Here is a 20,998-nt window from a genome sequence, read left to right as displayed (position 1 = left end):
CACATCGCCGCTACAGGAAGCCGCACTCTTTCCTGCCTCGTCACAGCAGCAGCGCCGGGCGCGCTGCTGTGAAACTCTTACGCATGGAGTTGGAGAGGGGAACCCGCCGGATTAGAGGAAGCGGCCGCTGGCTGAACAGGTAATAGCAGCGGCGGCCGTGGGGGGAGCGCTGCGCTATACTGGACACTACCTACCTATACTGGGCACTATACTAGCTATACTGGACACTACCTACCTATACAGGGCACTATACTAGCTATACTGGGCACTATACTAGCTATACTGGGTACTTTACTAGCTATGCTGGGCACTTTACTAGCTATACTGGGCACTATACTAGCTATACTATGGCACTACCTACCCATACTGGGCACTATATTAGCTATACTGGACACTACCTACCTATACAGGGCACTATACTAGCTATAGCAATACAAGATCACTTAAAATGCAGTAGTGTAGTTCCACCCCTTGTACGATATCAAATATAATACACAAAAAATATATAACGGGGTTATACTCATTGTTCATTTAAAACCCCGTTATATATTTTTTGTGTACTATACTAGCTATACTGGGCACTATACTAACTATACTGGGCACTATACTAGCTATACTGGGTACTTTACTAGCTATACTGGGCACTTTACTAGCTATACTGGGGTACTACCTACCCATACTGGGCACTATATTAGCTATACTGGGCACTTTTCTAGCTATACTGAGGCACTACCTACCCATACTGGGCACTATACTAGCTATACTGGGACACACTGGGGGGATCACGCGGCCTGCACCAATCCAGCATTTCCTACCCCTGGCTTATATGGGGGTCAATCATTTTTTCCTAGTTTTTCAGGTAAATATTGGGGGGTCGGCTTATATGCGAGTATATACGGTAGTACAATAAGTATTTCCTGTGTAAGCTTGCTAATTGTAGGCAACACTTTGTAAAAGAGATTTCCCCCCAAAAAAATAAGTGCGTTGTGGTGGATTGCTTTATTACCAGAAAATGAACCTTTCTTTTTTGTAACAGTTTTCTTCGTAGTTTTATTTACAATTATTTTGACTGCAGTTAAGTGCATGATCAGTTTATTTGATTTTGATTTTTCAATAATGACTCCAGAGTGTTTCCCATAGATGCTTCTTCTTCTAGGGACTGTTCTCTAGTCTCATCATTCAGTTGCGGTGGACTTTATACCCATGGTCCATATTAGAGGACTGTCAGTTTCCACTGTAACAATGCCACTACCATCGTAGGTATTCGAAGTGCTGACCAAAGTTCCAAACTGCAAAACTCCAGCAGCTGAAAAGAAAGATACAAATGGTAAACCTTAAACTATTCCAAACAGAACAACAAAAAATATTTATGGAACTCAAGTGGAAAGCCATCCAAATGTATTTTTAGTTTTGAATTGGGTGTAGAAGGCTATCATATTTGACAAAGGTTATTTTATCTATGCTGCTGAGATGTCCATTCACTTCACACCATGTTATCAGTAACACAGATTCAGGGGATCTCCGATTCCCTGATCCGAATGAATTCTGAGGTGTTCAAATACATACTGTCTGCTCAAATCCAGCTAAATGTAGTCAAATTGATTGAGCAGCAGTTCATGATACAGATGGACAATGACCCAAAACATACAGCCAAAACAACCCAGAAGATTAGTAAGCAAAGAAGTGGAACATTCTTGAATGGCCAAGTCAGTCCCCCGATCTTAACCCAATTGAGCATGCATTTCACTTCAAACAGAAAGGCCCACAAACAAACAGCAACTGAAAGCCCCTGCAGTAAAGGTCTGGCAGAGCATTAAAAAGGAGGGAACCCAGCATCTGGTGATGTCCATGTGTTCAAGACTTCAGGCTGCCATTGCCAGCAAAGGGTTTCCGACCAAGAATTAGAAACGAACATTTTATTTCCAGTTATTTAATTTGTCCAATTACTTTTGAGCACCTAAAATGTAGGGATTGTGTTAAAAATGCTTTAGTTGCCTCACATTTTTATACAATCTTTTTGTTTTTGGATTAAAGCTGAAAGTCTACACTTCAACTGTATCTGAGTGGTTTGATTTAAAATTCATTGTGGTAATGCACAGATCCAAAATAAGAAAAAAGTTGTCTGTCCAAATATTCATAGACCTAACTGTTTAAGTATGTATATGTGTCTCAGGTGGAGAGATCTTCCTCATCTCCTACTTTGTCACTAGCAATAAAAAGGGGTAAAGAGGTGCCCAAGGTGAATAAAATGCATTAAAAGCAACTAAAATATAAATAAATGAGGTGGCTTACCTCAATGATAACACACCCATATAGGAATGGATATTTATTAGTAAAAAAAAAAGCACAGGCAACGCATTTCGTGGGAATTCGCCAACTTCCTCAGACCAAATAAAGTGCCACTAAATGCCGGTAACCGGATTCAAGGCGCCTCTCCGGCTACCAGCATTTAGTGGCACTTTATTTGGCCTGAGGAAGTGGGCGAGTTCCCACGAAACGTGTTGCCTGTGCTTTTTTTTTACTAATAAATATTCATTCCTATATGGGTGTGTCATCATTGAGGTAAGTCACCTGATTTATTTATATTTCAGTTGCTTTTAACGTATTTTATTCACCTTGGGCGCCTCTTTACCCCTTTTTACTGTGTCTCACCCCATCCGTGGGGTGCTCCTACACCTGACCACTGGTGGTCTCTGATACTACCTAGTTTGCCAGTGTGTAAGAGTTTTTTCAAGAGAGCGACCTTCGCCAGGTCTCCTGGTACCCCGAGTGGAGTTGGGTTTGTGTATCTCAACCTGCCTGCAGTGGTCGATTGCCCTTCTGCAACCCGCCTTTGTGAGTATTATTTTAACACCATTTAATTTATTCATCAATCTCTGTGACGTACTGCATCATCTGGGCTCCCGTTGTCTCTGTGTTTCTTTCCATAGGGTGCATATACTCACCCTTAACCTTCTTGTGTTGTCACTAGCAAGATGATGTGAGAGAAATATCAAATAGAGACTAGTGATGAGCAAAAAAGTCTCCTAATATGACCCCAGAGGGGGAGGGAAGAACAAAGAAGGAGCTGAAATTAGCAAATTCACATCTTACAGCAATTAATAAAATAAGTAAATAGCTATATTAGATGTTCCTTGACTTTATACCCTCAGTTTTCCCATCCAGGGTGAAGCTAGTTATCAGAAGTTGGGAGACTTCCAATGTAATTAAATTGCTGTATTCAGGGACAAGACATTACATGTTACGGATAAACTCCTTCATAAGATGTCAAACATCTTGACATCTTATGAAGGAGTTTATCCGTAACATGTAATGTCTTGTTCCTGAATACAGCAATTTTATTGCAGCCAGTGGAGTGCCGTCTCTTTCTTTCTGTTTTGGAGATTACCCTAAACTGTGTGAGCGGTCCGGTTTGAGACTTGACACCGGCAAATTATCAGGTTAAGTACACCTGAACTAGCTGTATCTGTGGCAACCACAAAAAGGACTGTCATAGACTTTCAATGTATACTGTCTTCTAATTCATTTCAGACATGGAAGAAATGTTCTAGAATTCTACAAGGTTTCTCTTCAAAATGTATTAGTAAATGAAAATTCTTTATAATATTCTGCGTCCTAGGAGTTTGAAACACTGATGTTTACTTACGACTGCAATAACCAGGGCATAATTTATTATTGCTAGGTATTATAGCACCTTCTTAATTCATATTTTGTTTATTAAGCAAATGGGAGCTGTAGCTCACATGTAAGAGGAGGCAGCACCACCCATTACAAATGCAATCTGAACAATTTTATTTTGCAAGTTTATTTTGCATAGTAAAAAAAATAGCAGCTTGGCTGTGTGTTACTAGCAAACATTTGCTTAACCTATTTTGGTTCCTGGACGTAGAAACTACGTCCAGGAACCATGTGCGCTACCGCGCGCCCCCGCGGCCGATCGCGCACGTGCACGTGCACTCCCGGCCCTCGGATTCGGTAGCCAGGGAATCAATGTATCGGGCTATGATGCCCGATCACTGATTCCTCTCCCCCGCTGAAAAAGCGACAGCTTCTCTCGGAAGCTGCGCCTTTTCTGGCCGTTCCCTGCCCGATGCGCCACTCTAAGCGTGTGTTACGCTTAGAGTGACGTCATGTAAACAAACTCATGGCCGCCATCTTGTGGCCAAAAAGTAATACTACAACTGAAAATAAAAATACATTAAAATGAACACACATTTACATTATAAATCTATTGTTTACCCCCCACCCTCCCAAAACTACCCAAATAAAATGTTTACTATAAAAAAAAAACAAAAAAACATTACAATAATAAAAAAAAAAAAACATGTAAATATTTACCTAAGGGTCTAAACTTTTTAAATATCAATGTAAAGATGAAATATGTCTATTTTTTTATTTTAAACTTGTAAATAGTGATAGATGCAAAATGGAAAAAATGCACCTTTATTTCCAAATAAAATATTGTCGCCATACATTGTGATAGGGACATAATTTTAACGGTGTAATAACCAAGACATATGGGCAAATACAATACATGAGTTTTAATTATGGAGGCATGTATTATTTTAAAACTATAATGGCTGAAAACTGAGAAATAATGAATTTTTCCATTTTTTTCTTATTCTTCCTGTTAAAATGCGTTTACAGTAAAGTGGCTCTTAGCAAAATGTACCCCCCAAAGAAAGCCTAATTGGTGGCGGAAAAAACAAGATATAGATCAGTTCATTGTGATAAGTAGTGATAAAGTTATAGGCTAATGAATGGGAGGTGAACATTTCTCTCGTGAAAACCACGGAACCTGAATGGGTTAAAGCAGAGGTCAGGAACCTTTTTGGCTAAGAGAGCCATAAACGCCACATATTTTAAAATGTAATTCCGTGAGAGCCATACAATGTGTTTCAAACTAGATCGATAGGGCTCAAGTTCCTGTTGCCATGGCGATGTGTATACAGTTGAACAGCCAGGTAACAAAAGTGTCAGACACATCTTCAGCTTCTCTTGGGTTTCAGCAACATTAGCAATTTCCCCGAGAACCAGACAGGAGAAATACTGACTAGCAGCTTGCAGGGTTGCTCGAATGTACCAAAATTCGATTCCGGTACATTCGAATTCGGGTCCAAGTAAAATTCGGATTCGGAAATATTCAAATTCGGATACAATATCAGAATTCAAATTCGGTTTGGATTTCATTAATAAAATTCGGCACAAATTTCGACTATGTTTTTCCAAAAAATCTCCTTCTCCTCCTCCCCCTCCTCCCTTGCAGGGAATTGCAGTTTTTCAAAACAGCTTACATACCATGGCTGGGATTTGAACCGAGGTCTCAGTGTGTAGTAGGTATCTGTCTTACCCCCTAGACCACCAACTACACTATATGCTAAAGCTGGCCTAGCATGTACCATTATGATCAATCTAATAGAAAAAGTAGCACGATTAAGGATTTGTACTTTTTCAAAAGCCAGCTTACATACCTTGGCTGGGAATTTAACCCAGGTCTCAGTGTGTAGTAGGTATCTGAGGTATCTGACTTACCCCCTAGACCACCAACCACACTACATGCAGCGAGAGTATAGGGGTACAAAGTACCCCTTACCCATTTCCACAAAGGGTTAAATGAAATTAAAACACAACCACGAGAAAAGTATTTTATTATTCTAAATTAACCATAAATACTTACCTGTACCTTTAAAAAAGTTTTCCCACGCCAATATCCACGGTAAAGGTTCCCACGCCAGTATCCTCTTATGTTGCGATCTTCTATTAAGTTGATTGAAGATCTCCGAAACCCCCCACCCACATAGCAGAGAATGTGTCCTTTCAGACGCATAGCTGCTAGCTCTCGCTGTCTCTCCCCACCTGCCTGCCTGCACCTGTCAACCCCCACCTAGGCTGGCACCCAGTGCACGGGTGGGGGTTGACAGGTGCAGGCAGGTGGGGAGAGACAGCAGCGAGAGCTAGCAGCTTCACGTCCTGCCAAGGACGCATTCTCTGCTATACTAACGGCTCATGAATGAGCCGGATCTTTTTAATGAATCGGTTCTTTTTTTATGAATCGACTTTTTTTTTTCAACTTTAAAATTGATTTTCTCAAAAACTATAAGGTCTTTTTGAAAAAAAAATTGTTCCTCTTGTTCCCACTGTTCTTCTTAACATTCCCAGTAATTATGGTGTTGCTAGCTTTTAAAGGGGCTTTGCTATTAACCGTTAAAGTCGGCGGGGGTATATTTTCCCACGGTCAGAAGGAGAATTTACATTGAAACTTTAAAATTGATTTTCTCAAAAACTATTTGGTCTTTTTGAAAAAAATGTTTTCCTCTTGTTCCCACTGTTCTTCTTAACATTCTCGTAATTTTGCTGTTTCTAGCTTTTAAAGGGGCTTTGCTATTAACTGCTAAAGTCGGCGGGCGTTTAATTTTCCCATGGTCAGAAGGAGTTACTTCAAAATGATTTTCTCAAAAAATATAAGGTATTTTTGTAAATTTTTTCCCCCTCTTGTAGTCACTGAAAGATCTCAGGTGTTAGACACCTTGAAACACCTTTTCCAGGAGGAGGAGGAGGAGGAGGAAGAGATTTTTTTAAAATATAGCCGAATTTTCGAATACGAATTATTAGCCGAATTTGAGAAACAGTATTTGGGTACATTCGAATGCGAAGCATCAGAATTCGGATTCGGGTTCGAATTCGGCAACCATGAAAAATGACCCGAATTTTCGGGTACATATTACATTCCCGAATTGGAGAGCAACCATGCAGCTTGTACAATTAGCTAGCTGACTTGGGGGTTGATTCACTTTGTAGGACGAGATTCCTGCACTTTGGCTCAATAAGCTGCCTGTCAATTGACAGGCAGCCTATTGGGCCAATCAAAGTGTGGGGATCTTGTCCTACAAAGTCACTGGACCTGACAAGGTCCAGAGTGTTACATCTGGAGCGGCCGTTCATGTTGGGTTAGTGCAAGTTAGTTAATAGTAGCCTACTTTGAAAATTTTACTTGCGCTGCCACACTAAGCAGAGCGGATTGTTCAGAAACAGCCTTATCAGTCCACCGACAGCGTGCACACGCGCACTACTGTCGCTGAACGTCCTCCCAGCGGGAGCGTCCGGCGGACCAGTTGTTCCCACCGGTAGTGCGTGTGTACGCACCATTAGACTTCACCCTCCATAGACCTACAAACCCCTGCTGAACCGCACTGCACGTGTGCTGGCTGTCCCAGCTGTCACTTCTCCCTTACTTCCCTTGCTCGTCATAGGCAGTTACAGGTGCCCCTACTACCCCTACTACTAAGCAGGTAGCCAGAAGTACCCTCAGTATCACCTGAAGGGTGAACTTGTCAGTGGAATGCTGATAGCCAGGTGAGTAACATCTCATTTATACTTGGCTCGGGACTCTGCCAAGGGAAAGAGAGAGTGAGTGCGCCACCCCTCCATCATCAGGCACCTGTAGGCATGTGCCTACAGTGCCTTATGGTAAATCCGGCCCTGCTAATTGCTAGGCAGATAGATGGTTAGATAGATAATTTCCAACATGTTAGAAGTTATCTATTTGGCAGGTAAATCTGACAGAAAATCTTACAGAAAATTGTATGGTGTGTACTAGGCATAATACTTTTAGCCACAGCGCCTCAACAAGCATGCAGATCAGATGCTCTAACTGAAGTCAGACTGGATTAGCTGGATGCTTCTTTCAGGTGCGTGATTCAGCCTACTGCAGCCAAAGAGATCAGCAGGACTGACAAGCAACTGGTATTGTTTAAAAGGAAACATCCACATCCCTCTCAGTTAGGTTCTCTTCAGGGCCGGATTTACAGCTCAGGAGCCTATAGGCACTGAAGTCTTGGCGCCCTAAGCCCCGCCCATCACTACAGGCCACACCCCCAACTCACGCCATCTATTCTTAAAATTAAAACCATGCAAGGTAATACAGATTTTACCAATGCCAAGTAGAGAATACCAACATTATTCAGATATTGCCATTGACATGCTAAATTAACCAAATATAGACTGATTGACTGAATTTAGTGATCGGTATATTCTAGTGATAGGAAGATGGTGGTAGGGAATATGGATGATTAGTGATTTGATGTAAATACGATTAGTCTGCAGATTGAAAGTGAACCCAATCAAAATCAGCTGCAATGGCATTTGATGGGTCAATTTCAATCTGTAGTTGAAGGAGAAGTTAATGACACTGGGGTACACCTGTACACACTATTTTTTCACCTAACACCATCAACCAATGATCATTTTAGCCAAGAAAAATAAAAACCACACAAGTTTAGCAGGGGCTTTACCACTACTTTGCACATGGCAAATCAGATTCAGTCAGTCTATACCTACTAACCTGACTTGAGTACCTTGATTAATCAGCTATTCTAATGGCCAGCTGGTAGTGATCTGTTGAGTCTAGCGGCAGGCTGGTAGTGATCTGTTGAGTCTAGCGACAGGCTGGTAGTGATCTGTTGTGTCTAGCGGCAGGCTGGTAGTGATCTGTTGTGTCTAGCGGCAGGCTGGTAGTGATCTGTTAAGTCTAGCGGCAGACTGGTAGTGATCTGTTAAGTCTAGCGGCAGGCTGGTAGTGATCTGTTAAGTCTAGCGGCAGGCTGGTAGTGATCTGTTAAGTCTAGCGGCAGGCTGGTAGTGATCTATTAAGTCTAGCGGCAGGCTGGTAGTGATCTATTAAGTCTAGTGGCAGGCTGGTAGTGATCTGTTGAGTCTAGCGGCAGGCTGGTAGTGATCTGTTGAGTGTAATGATCTGTTGAGTCTAGTGACAGGCTGGTAGTGATCTGTTGAGTGTAGTGATCTGTTGAGTGTAGGGACAGGCTGATAGTGATCTGTTGAGTCTAGTGGCAAACAGGCAGACTCTAGTGGCAGGCAGGCAGTAACCTGTCAATTCTAGTGGAAGGTAGACAGTGATCAGTAGATTTTAACGCTAAGGCTATCATTCATAAAGCATTTCCGCATGCAGCTGATGTTATTTGCACACATTTGAAGCTATATTTCTGCTTTATATTATTCTGAACAGATTCCAGTCACAATATTACAGCCAATGAAGATTGTTTCTGTATGCTGGATGTGCTGGACACAGTCCTCCATAGTCATGCCCACGGTGAAAACTGTTCTCTGTAAGGGCTGGTGCACACCAAAAACCGCTAGCAGATCCGCAAAATGCTAGCAGATTTTTAAACGCTTTTTTTTATTTTTCTATGGCGTTTTGCTAGCGTTTTGCGGATTGCTGCTGCGGTTTTCAGTATAGTAGATTTCATATATTGTTACAGTAAAGCTGTTTACTGAACAGCTTCTGTAACAAAAACGCCTGCAAAACCGCTCTGAACAGGCGTTTTTCAGAGCGGTTTGCGTTTTTCCTATACTTAACATTGAGGCAGAAACGCATCCGAAATCCAAAAAATGCCTCACCCAGGCATTTTTCGTTTCTGCAAAACGCCTCCTGCTCTGGTGTGCACCACCCCATTGAGATACATTGACCAAGCAGATCCGCAGCCACAAGCGGATCTGAAAACGCCCAAAAAGCCGCTCGGTGTGCACCAGCCCTAAGTGTCATATTTTCTTCACATAAAACAGATGAAAAAAAAGCCTTTGTAGCGCTATGTGCTAGTAATTACTGGAAATATATGTGGCATTCAGAATTTTAGTTAACTTGGATAGCTGTCCTTTAAGGCAGGTTTTAAACCAGTTCTTAACGTGAACCTGAACCAAGTAAAATGATTTAAAATAAACACATGATGCAAATGAATATTACATAACTTACCTCACCGTCAGTTCCTGTCAGAAGTTCACCACTTTTTTAACAATGATTCCTTCCAGTTCTGACAGATCTTGTCAGACTTGTCTCACGGGTAGCTGAAAGCCTTAGGGCCCTTTTTTACTATATCAGTTGCTGTCACTAATATATAACTGAAATAGCTGAAAAGACAACTTATGTGCAAGGTAATGTCCATGTTTTCCTATGGCTCAAGCGACATACCGGTAACTGGTTAATGAAGTGCTGACCCAGAAGCTGTTAACGTGGCCAATGCTGTTTTTAAAACGGAGGATGGAGAATTCCATTGCTCACAGTGGACAAAACAGGATGCAGGAGAGGAGAGAGAGACTAATGAGCAGACTATGGACTCAATTCACTAAGCTTTATTAAACACTTTATCGAAGGTTTGATAATTTACCTCATGAGTAAAATCTAATTTGAATTCACTATGGTGTTATAGGTGTATTGAACATTTTATCGATAAAACATTTGATAAATCTATAACACCTTAGTGAATTCAAAATTAGATTTTACTCATGAGGTAAATTTTTAAACGTTCGATAAAGTGTTCGATAAAGCTTAGTGAATTGAGGCTAATGTGACGTGTATGTTTATTTTGACTTTTATTTTTCTGTTCAGGTTTGCTTTAAAGGAGTCATCAGGGCAAATCTAGTAAAATGAATGGTACTTACCGGGGGCTTCCTCCAGCCCCAAGCTCCCAGTAGTTTCGCCTGCGCAGTCCGCTCCGGCCCACGTGGCGGTGATTGACAGCGCCGATCGCGCAGGCACAGCACGTCATCCCCGGGGACCGGTTCGGAACTCCGGCGAACGGCTGCGGGCAGAGCTGTGGCGAGGGAGGTCCTGGGAGCTTGGGGCTGGAGGAAGCCCCCGGTAAGTACCACTCATTTTGCTAGATTTGCCCTGATGACTCCTTTAAAGGAGGTTTAACCACTTCCCGACCGACTAACGCACAGAGGCGGCCGGGAAGTGGAGCCCTGAAGGACCGGCTCACCCACAGAGGCGGCGGTCCATTTAAGGGCATGGGCGGAGCGATCGCGTCATCCGTGACGCGATCCTCCGCCGGCGCCTGTCACCGCTCGCCCGCCGCAACATCCCGCCGGCTATACGGAAACACCGGCGGGATGTTAACCCCGCAATCGCCGCATACAAAGTGTATAATACACTTTGTAATATTTACAAAGTGTATTATACAGGCTGCCTCCTGCCCTGGTGGTCCCAGTGTCCGAGGGACCACCAGGGCAGGCTGCAGCCACCCTAGTCTGCACCCAAGCACACTGATTTCTCCCCCCCCTGCCCCAGATCGCCCACAGCACCCCTCAGACCCCCCCCTGCCCACCCCCCAGACCCCTGTTTGCACCCAATCACCCCCCTAATCACCCATCAATCACTCCCTGTCACTATCTGTCAACACTATTTTTTTTATCTCCCCCCCTGCCCACTGCCCCCTCCTGATCACCCCCCACCCCTCAGATTCTCCCCAGACCCCCCCCCCCTGTGTACTGTATGCATCTATCCCCCCTGATCACCTGTCAATCACCTGTCAATCACCTGTCAATCACCCATCAATCACCCCCTGTCACTGCCACCCATCAATCAGCCCCTAACCTGCCCCTTGCGGGCAATCTGATCACCCACCCACACCAATAGATCGCCCGCAGATCCGACATCAGATCACCACCCAAACGCAGTGTTTACATCTATTCTCTCCTCTAAACACCCACTAATTACCCATCAATCACCCCCTATCACCACCTGTCACTGTTACCCATCAGATCAGACCCTAATCTGCCCCTTGCGGGCACCCAATCACCCGCCTACACGCTCAGATTGCCCTCAGACCCCCCCCCCCTTATCAATTCGCCAGTGCATTAGTTACATCTGTTCTTCCCTGTAATAACCCACTTATCACCTGTCAATCACCCATCAATCACCCCGTCACTGCCACCCATCAATCACCCCCTGGCACTGCCACCCATCAATCACCCCCTGTCACTGCCACCCATCAATCAGCCCCTAACCTGCCCCTTGCGGGCAATCTGATCACCCACCCACACCAATAGTTCGCCCGCAGATCCGACGTCAGATCACCTCCCAAGGGCAGTGTTTATATCTGTTCTCTACCCTAAACACCCACTAATTACCCATCAATCACCCCCTGTCACTGCTACCTATCAGATTAGACCCCTATCTGCCCCTAGGGCACTCAATCACCCGCCCACACCCTCAGAATGCCCTCAGGCCCCAGCCCTGATCACCTCGCCAGTGCATTGCTTGCATCTATTCCCCCCTCTAATCACACCTTGAGACACCTATCAATCATCTCCTGTCACCCCCTAGCACACCTACCCATCAGATCAGGCCCTAATTTGCCCCGTGTGGGCTCCTGATCACTCGGCCAAACCCTCAGATCCCCCTCAGACCCCCTTCCGATCACCTCCCCAGTGCATTGATTGCATCTATTTTCCCCTCTAACCACCCCCTGAGACACCCATCAATCACATCCTGTCACCCCCCTAGCACTCCTATCCATCAGATCAGGCCCAATACAACCTGTCATCTAAAAGGCCACCCTGCATATGACCGGTTCCACAAAATTCGCCCCCTCATAGACCACCTGTCATCAAAATTTGCAGATGCTTATACCCCTGAACAGTCATTTTGAGACATTTGGTTTCCAGACTACTCACGGTTTTGGGCCCGTAAAATGCCAGGGCGGTATAGAAACCCCAGAAACGGACCCCATTTTAGAAAAAAGACACCCCAATGTATTCTGTTAGGTGTATGACGAGTTCATAGAAGATTTTATTTTTTGTCAAAAGTTAGCGGAAATTGATTTTTGTTTGTTTTTCACAAAGTGTCATTTTTCACTAACTTGTGACAAAAAATAAAATCTTCTATGAACTCGCCATACACCTAACGGAATACCTTGGGGTGTCTTCTTTCTAAAATGGGGTCACTTGTGGGGTTCCTATACTGCCCTGGCATTTTAGGGGCCCTAAACCGTGAGGAGTAGTCTAGAAAACAAATGCCTCAAAATGACCTGTAATTAGGATGTTGGGCCCCTTAGCGCACCTAGGCTGCAAAAAAGTGTCACACATGTGGTATCGCCGTACTCAGGAGAAGTAGTATAATGTGTTTTGGGGTGTATTTTTACACATACCCATGCTGGGTGGGAGAAATCTCTCTGTAAATGGACAATTGTGTGTAAAAAAAATCAAACAATTGTCATTTACAGAGGTATTTCTCCCACCCAGCATGGGTATGTGTAAAAATACACCCCAAAACACATTATACTACATCTCCCGAGTACAGCGATACCACATGATTGGCACTTTTTTGCAGCCTAACTGCGCTAAGGGGCCCAAAGTCCAATGAGTACCTTTAGGATTTCACAGGTCATTTTTGTTTCAAGACTACTCCTCACGGTTTAGGGCCCCTAAAATGCCAGGGCAGTAGGAACCCCACAAATGACCCCATTCTAGAAAGAAGACACCCAAACGTATTCCGTTAGGAGTATGGTGAGTTCATAGAAGATTTTATTTTTTGTCCCAAGTTAGCGGAAAATGACACTTTGTGAAAAAAAACAATTAAAATCAATTTCCGCTAACTTGTGACAAAAAAATAAAAACTTCTATGAACTCACCATACTCCTAACGGAATACCTTGGGGTGTCTTCTTTCTAAAATGGGGTCATTAGTGGGGTTCCTATACTGCCCTGGCATTTTAGGGGCCCTAAACCGTGAGGAGTAGTCTTGAAACAAAAATGACCTGTGAAATCCTAAAGGTACTCATTGGACTTTGGGCCCCTTAGCGCAGTTAGGGTGCAAAAAAGTGCCACACATGTGGTATCGCCGTACTCGGGAGAAGTAGTACAATGTGTTTTGGGGTGTATTTTTACACATACCCATGCTGGGTGGGAGAAATACCGCTGTAAATGGACAATTGTGTGTAAAAAAATCAAAAGATTGTCATTTACAGAGGTGTTTCTCCCACCCAGCATGGGTATGTGTAAAAATACACCCCAAAACACATTGTACTACTTCTCCCGAGTACGGCGATACCACATGTGTGGCACTTTTTTGCACCCTAACTGCGCTAAAGGGCCCAAAGTCCAATGAGTACCTTTAGGATTTCACAGGTCATTTTGAGAAATTTCGTTACAAGACTACTCCTCACGGTTTAGGGCCCCTAAAATGCCAGGGCAGTATAGGAACCCCACAAATGACCCCATTTTAGAAAGAAGACACCCCAAGGTATTCCGTTAGTAGTATGGCGAGTTCATAGAAGATTTTATTTTTTGTCACAAGTTAGCGGAAATTGATTTTAATTGTGGTTTTTCACAAAGTGTCATTTTCCGCTAACTTGTGACAAAAAACAAAATCTTCTATGAACTCACCATACTCCTAACGGAATACCTTGGGGTGTCTTCTTTCTAAAATGGGGTCATTTGTGGGGTTCCTATACTGCCCTGGCATTTTAGGGGCCCTAAACCGTGAGGAGTAGTCTTGAAACGAAATTATTCAAAATGACCTGTGAAATCCTAAAGGTACTCATTGGACTTTGGGCCCTTTAGCGCAGTTAGGGTGCAAAAAAGTGCCACACATGTGGTATCGCCGTACTCAGGAGAAGTAGTATAATGTGTTTTGGGTTGTATTTTTACACATACCCATGCTGAGTGGGAGAAAGATCTCTGCAAATGGACAATTGTGTGTAAAAAAAATTAACAAATTGTCATTTACAGAGATATTTCTCCCACCCAGCATGGGTATGTGTAAAAATACACCCCAAAACACATTATACTACTTCTCCTGAGTACGGCAATACCACGTGTGGCACTTTTTTGCAGCCTAACTGCGCTAAGGGGTCCAAAGTCTAATGAGCACCTCTAGGCTTTACAGGGGTGCTTACAATTTAGCACCCCCCAAAATGTCAGGACAGTAAACACACCCCACAAATGACCCCATTTTGGAAAGTAGACACTTCAAGGTATTCAGAGAGGGGCATGGTGAGTCCGTGGCAGATTTCATTTTTTTTTGTCGCAAGTTAGAAGAAATGGAAACTTTTTTTTTTTTTTTTTGTCACAACGTGTCATTTTCCGCTTACTTGTGACAAAAATTAATATCTTCTATGAACTCACTATGCCTCTCAGTGAATACTTTGGGATGTCTTCTTTCCAAAATGGGGTCATTTGGGGGGTATTTATACTATCCTTGAATTCTAGCCCCTCATGAAACATGACAGGGGGTCAGAAAAGTCAGAGATGCTTGAAAATGTGAAAATTCACTTTTTGCACCATAGTTTGTAAACGCTATAACTTTTACCCAAACCAATAAATATACGCTGAATGGGTTTTTTTTATCAAAAACATGTTTGTCCACATTTTTCGCGCTGCATGTATACAGAAATTTTACTTTATTTGAAAACTGTCAGCACGGAAAGTTAAAAAAAATCATTTTTTTGCCAAAATTCATGTCTTTTTTGATGAATATAATAAAAAGTAAAAGTCGCAGGAGCAATCAAATAGCACCAAAAGAAAGCTTTATTAGTGACAAGAAAAGGAGCCAAAATTCATTTAGGTGGTAGGTTGTATGAGCGAGCAATAAACCGTGAAAGCTGCAGTGGTCTGAATGGATAAAAAAGTGGCCGGTCCTTAAGGGGTAGAAAGCCCTAGGTCCTCAAGTGGTTAAACACACTGTTAAACTGTAATATCGCCCACATGAGCCATAGGGAAACATGGGCATTACCTTGCACGTAAGTTGACCTTTCAGTTGTAACTGACAGCAACTGATATATAACTGACCGCAACTGATATATTTCACTTTTTACAAAATCTTGTTATAGTCTGTAACCAATACTCACCGTCTATCATCTGTGTTGGCAGCTGTAATGTTTTGGTTCCAGCACTTGGTTATTGTATAGCCGAGCACAGAATATCAAGTTACAGGTTGTAGTCAAAGGTATAATGCACAGATATACAAGCACTGAGCATCCGCACCCACACATTTCAGCCTGCTCCAAGGAGCCACATATTAATACTAAGGAGCTGCAGCTGACTCTATAGCAGCAGACATACGTGCTGAGAAATGATATATTAGCTCTATGGTGGCGCCAAACCAATCAGGTGCTCCAATCAGTTGCTTCAACATTTCCATGAGTGATATTTAATATTTTTATTCCATTTTTAATGCCAAATCTAATAAAACTAATATACATTCCCTAAAAGTTGAATGATTCGTACAAGATTTCCATTTCAGTTTGCAGTGTACAATTTGTAAAATGGTCCAATTGCTACCTGCATCCAGTTTGCATTCAATTTTTTTAGCATCTCATAAGCATCTCTAATGTTAGACTGCATCTTTTCATCTTTACATGTGTTTTTATAGCAGCTCCTTATTTTAATCACTAGGTGGCAATATGTACTTTCATTTTGAAATCATACTGCTTGGAAAATCAGAACTAAAATAGAACATCTTGATAGCGAACATAGAAAAAAATATTCTCAAAAGTGTCTGGCTTTTTCTACTTTATTCCATGATAAAGTCCTATTTACTGTATGTTAGGATTCTATTCTTACTGTATATTTTACAATAATTCACAAATTCCATAAGAAAATAACATGACAGCTATTTGCTAAGGCAAACAAACAAAAACAAACAAAAAAAACTTAGGTCAGAAATGTGATGGAGTAAAATAATTGTTTGTTCATCAAAGGCCATTTGGAAATATAAAATTCTGTGTAACGTAGGACAAAATATACTGCATGTCATCACATATGCCAAAACTTTTTAGTAAAAACAAAACAAAACCATAAACATGATTGTTGCCACATAAATTCTCCTCTTTGCACAAGTATACATGCTCACTGGGTTGACTGAACAAGCATGTATTTATGGTATAAAGTGTATACATTTAGAAGTTATAATCAGATCAAGCTGTTGTCATCTGCCGTATCCAACAATTGTAAGTTACTAATAGTGGAACTATAGTCAAAATATTACCTCTGCTCCAATAGATTAGCCACACCATAAAATGCTAGTTACTAAAAAGGTTAATAGATTGTTTCACTTTGCTGGGAAACTTATCAATTACATGTCACAGTTTCCCAGACAGCAGAAAAGTTTTTTTGATTTTGTAACCACTTCCAAAAATGGACGTTTATAAACGTTCTATTTGTACACCTTTAGTGCAAACAAGACATGTATAAAAGTGAGGAGCTCGCACCCATGCTCGTGCACGCGCGCAAATTTGAACTCTTCAGCCCATGCTTGCATCATTAATGTGCAACTGTTTGCAGAGACACTGCCCCACCTGGCGAATCTACTCCATTCTATAGATCCCTGAATGAGATGATCTTAAGATTTTTATTTTATTTTGCAAAATAGTGTAAATATAGAGCTATGTCTGTTAACAAACTGACGGAATCACCACTTGCTGAATACTGAAAACATGTCTGAAAAATACAATATAAAGTGTATAATATGTTTAAGCTCTAGTTCAGGCAAATATTTTTGTATGTATAGGTTTAGAAAATATAATTAGCAATGACCAAAGTTTTGATCATTGTATGTAAACTATTTTTGCATTATCAACATGTCTTCCTATGCCAATATCAGATGCTGCTTGGCTAGACATAATCTGTAAAGGCCCGTTTCCACTTTGAAATGATGCGAGTGCGGCTACCTAGCTACATCGCATCACTTTCTCTTGCAGTCGCGTCACTTCTGCATCTCCCGATGCGGAAGTGACTGGAGGAGATGGGATGCGGATGCAGTCATGCGAGAATCCGCAGCATGCTGCAGGTTCTCAGATCGCTCCGCACCGCTCTGCAAAACCAGAACGCAATGGAAACTGTTCAATTGCCGTGCATTGGTTACAATTCGGCCGCGGTGCGATGCGGCTATGCTGCCTATTACCACCCAGCCACAGAAAAGCAGAGGGGGCTTCACCCGGTCTTTCACTGTGAACTAGCAGATCACCTTACCCAGCTCCAGAGCCCCCTCACAGTTGCTCAGGGATTAACTCATTGTGGCCAGCAATACAGCTTTGAAAGGTCTTGTCATCACCAATGGTCCTGCTGATCTGTGTGTAATAAACTATTTACCATCCAATGAATAGCTTGAAATGGTGCAAAGGTAAATGGTAAATTGCCAGTGGTTAAACAAGTAGGGTTATCCAAAATAAGGAAATAATGTACATTTCCTTCACAGGGAACAAGAAATGGGTTAACGACATACAGCTGTTCTGCAGCAATGATGCTTGATCAAGCCTTGAAAGATGTTGCTACTTTGTTTCTTAAGGTGTCCCAATTTTTAACCCCTCTGTTGGCATAAAAGTAGTGTTGGATGACATTGTTGTATCATACCCTCCGGAGCATTATTTGCACAGTATTGTACAGCAGAAACTAGTGTGTTGTAATAAAAAATGGTCAGAAAAAGACAATTAACAATGAAAGAGAGACAGACCACCAAAACACTTAAAGCAGACCTGAACTCAGAACGTCCTCTCTACACTAAAAGATATACAACAGCATACTAACCTCTAAAGAAACATATTTCTTTGTTACAGCTGACACAAATCCTGCAATAAATCTGCAGTTTGGCTACTTCCTGCTTTCATGGAAGCAGAAATATTGTTAACATCCTGTGCTTTCATATGAGCTTATCTGCCTTATCTGCCATGGCAATAAGGTGACATGGGGGAGATCAAATTACAACGTGTGATTATATACAGATGAGGAGGAATCAGACAGGCTAAACTATCTAAATACATAAATGGTGCATTTCTCTATGTTTTCCTTCTGTCCTGTGCAAGAGTTCAGGTCCACTTTAAAAGTGTAAGTCTCCTACACAGAAATAGCAATGAAAGTCAAAGTATAGCCTCCATCATTAAAATCTGTTCACAAGTTTTTGCAGCCAGGGCGCTGATCCCTTTGCTTTGGAATTCAACCACAATCAAACAATGGCTCCAGAGAGTGAATACAATTAATGAGGAGCTGATCCTGATAGCTCATGATCAAGCACACAAGATTTCCAAAATCTAGGCAAGTTGGTATGAATACCAAAGCACGGAGGAATACTAAGGGCCCGTTTCCACTAGCACGGAAACCGGGCCAAATTCGCAGTTTCCCCGCAGGCAAATCGCACGTGGAAACTCTGCCATAGGACACAATGGCGCCACCGGCCGAATCGCTTACATTCGCAATTTGGCTGACATTGCCATCAGTTTCTATGTGGGAGGCTGCGAATCCCATAGCACAGCTTGTGGGATTCGTCAGCGTTCCCGCAGACCAGGAAGTGCAGCCACGCATGGCACTAGTGGAAAAGGGCCCTTAAGCCTCATCTACACGCGTAGATGAGGCTCCGATCCTCCTTATCAATCGAGCCGCTGATGCGGCTCGATTAATAAGATCCGACAGGATGGATTTTGCTTCCGCCGATTTCCTGATCGTTCCCCGCGAGGGGACAATGGCAGGGAATCGAGCGGAAGATAAGCGGCGCCGGTGGGGCCGAGCGGGGAATCGAATCCGGCGCACGCGCGGCGAGCGGGGACGCGGAAGAGGCGAGCCGCCGGATCGGAGCCGCATCTACGCGTGTAGATGTGGCTTTAGACTTTATGAGATACATTTTATACAGTTTCTGTAAGATAAGAATGGGGCCTCTGTACTTCTTCTCTTTCCCATAAGATCTAAGGTGGGATGTGTATTATGTGTAAAATGGACAATACTTGTTTGACTTTGAGGGGTTGGATGAAGGAAACCTTCCTGATCGGACCTCTGTTGGTTCTTCTGTCAGTACAGTGTGAGATGCACAGAATTCAAGAAGATATGCTAAGATTTTATTTTATAGAACTTTAACTAATTCGCTTGAGAATTCCAACAAAATTATTTTGAATGCTCATCATATTTTCTTTTTATGACATTGGCTTGACTTGCTACACTAAGCTCTTTTTGACGTTTATGCTGTGTCAGCTTTATTAATGTTGAAATTTGAATGCATAATCAAGACACTGTTATGATTATTATGTTTCACTATGATCTTTCAAAAAATTGAATTCCAGGATGTCTTCAAAATACAGATCAATTTTATTCAAAATTATCCAAATAGGTACAACCTTGAAAAAAACCCGTTATCACCCCCTAAAATCAGTATGGCACAGCCGTGATAATAGACCTCACCCAAGGTTCCAACAATCACACACACACATGCATGCAACTCAACAGTGGCCACTGCATAAGGGAGCAGTCTGAGAGATGATGGCAGTACTCCAAAGTTGGCAATCCCTAATAAACTTCTATCCTGTATGCAACAGCCCACTTAATAGTAATTTATACTTTCCAAGCATTCATTAGAGATGGCTTGAACCTCCGATTTTCAGTTCGCGAACCGCGAACGTGAACTTCCGCAAAAGTTTGATTTGCGCAAACTTCAGCGAACCGCAAAAGACTTCAATGGGGAGGCGAACTTTGAAAACTAGAAACATTTATGCTGGCCACAAAAGTGATGGAAAAGATGTTTCAAGGGGTCTAACATCTGAGTTTTTGCATGGATGAGTGGGATAGACGCCAAAAGTCCCGGGGAAAAATCTGGATTTGATGCAAAGCAGCGTTTTAAGGGCAGAAATGACATTGCATGCTAAATTGGAGGCCTAAAGTGCTTTAAAACATCTTGCATGTGTATACATCAATCAGGAAGTGTAATTAGAGTACTGCTTCACACTAACACATCAAACTCACTGTGGAATGCACTGCAAACAGCGGTTTGTGCAGAGACGGCCGTGCTGGACTGGTGCGCACCATGGCGGTTTTCAAGCCCATATGGTCGCCGGGCTGAGGTAGCTTAATGTCAGAACAGTGACTGTCCAGCTGATCGAATTTGGTCTGTCCACAATGAACAACAACCTTACTATCTTGGGTAACGTTGACCCAACGCTGTGTGCCAGAGATGTCACCACTTGCCTTTCAACATCACGGTACAGTTTAGGTATCGCCTTTTTGAGAAAAAATTGCGGCCTGGTATCTTCCACTGCGGTGTGTGGCTTTGCTTTTGTGTGCTGCTTTTCCTCAGGTGGTCATCCCATTGCAGTTTGTGCTTTGTAATCATGTGCCTTCGTAAGGTAGTTGTCCCTACGCAGGTCTTGGTCTTTCCACGGCTCAATTTTTGGCGGCAGAGAGTACCGATGGCATTGCTCTCATCTGAGGCAGACACACAAAAAAATTTT

General features: G+C 42.6%; 1 protein-coding gene across 3 annotated transcripts in view; it reads right to left on the bottom strand.

The window, feature by feature from the left end:
* Positions 1-984: 984 nt before the first annotated feature.
* The window catches only part of TPK1 (thiamin pyrophosphokinase 1), a 763,520-nt gene continuing 743,506 nt past the window's right edge, over positions 985-20,998 (bottom strand). For all 3 annotated transcript variants that reach the window (XM_068234504.1, XM_068234503.1, XM_068234505.1), the window contains one exon: positions 985-1,306. In XM_068234504.1, the coding sequence (XP_068090605.1) occupies positions 1,176-1,306 (131 nt within the window). In that variant the 3' untranslated portion in view covers positions 985-1,175. The remainder of the gene's footprint in view (positions 1,307-20,998) is intronic.

This window comes from Hyperolius riggenbachi, chromosome 5 (assembly GCF_040937935.1).
Source record: "Hyperolius riggenbachi isolate aHypRig1 chromosome 5, aHypRig1.pri, whole genome shotgun sequence".
Taxonomy (NCBI): domain Eukaryota; kingdom Metazoa; phylum Chordata; class Amphibia; order Anura; family Hyperoliidae; genus Hyperolius; species Hyperolius riggenbachi.
This window is presented reverse-complemented; position numbering and strand designations above follow the sequence as displayed.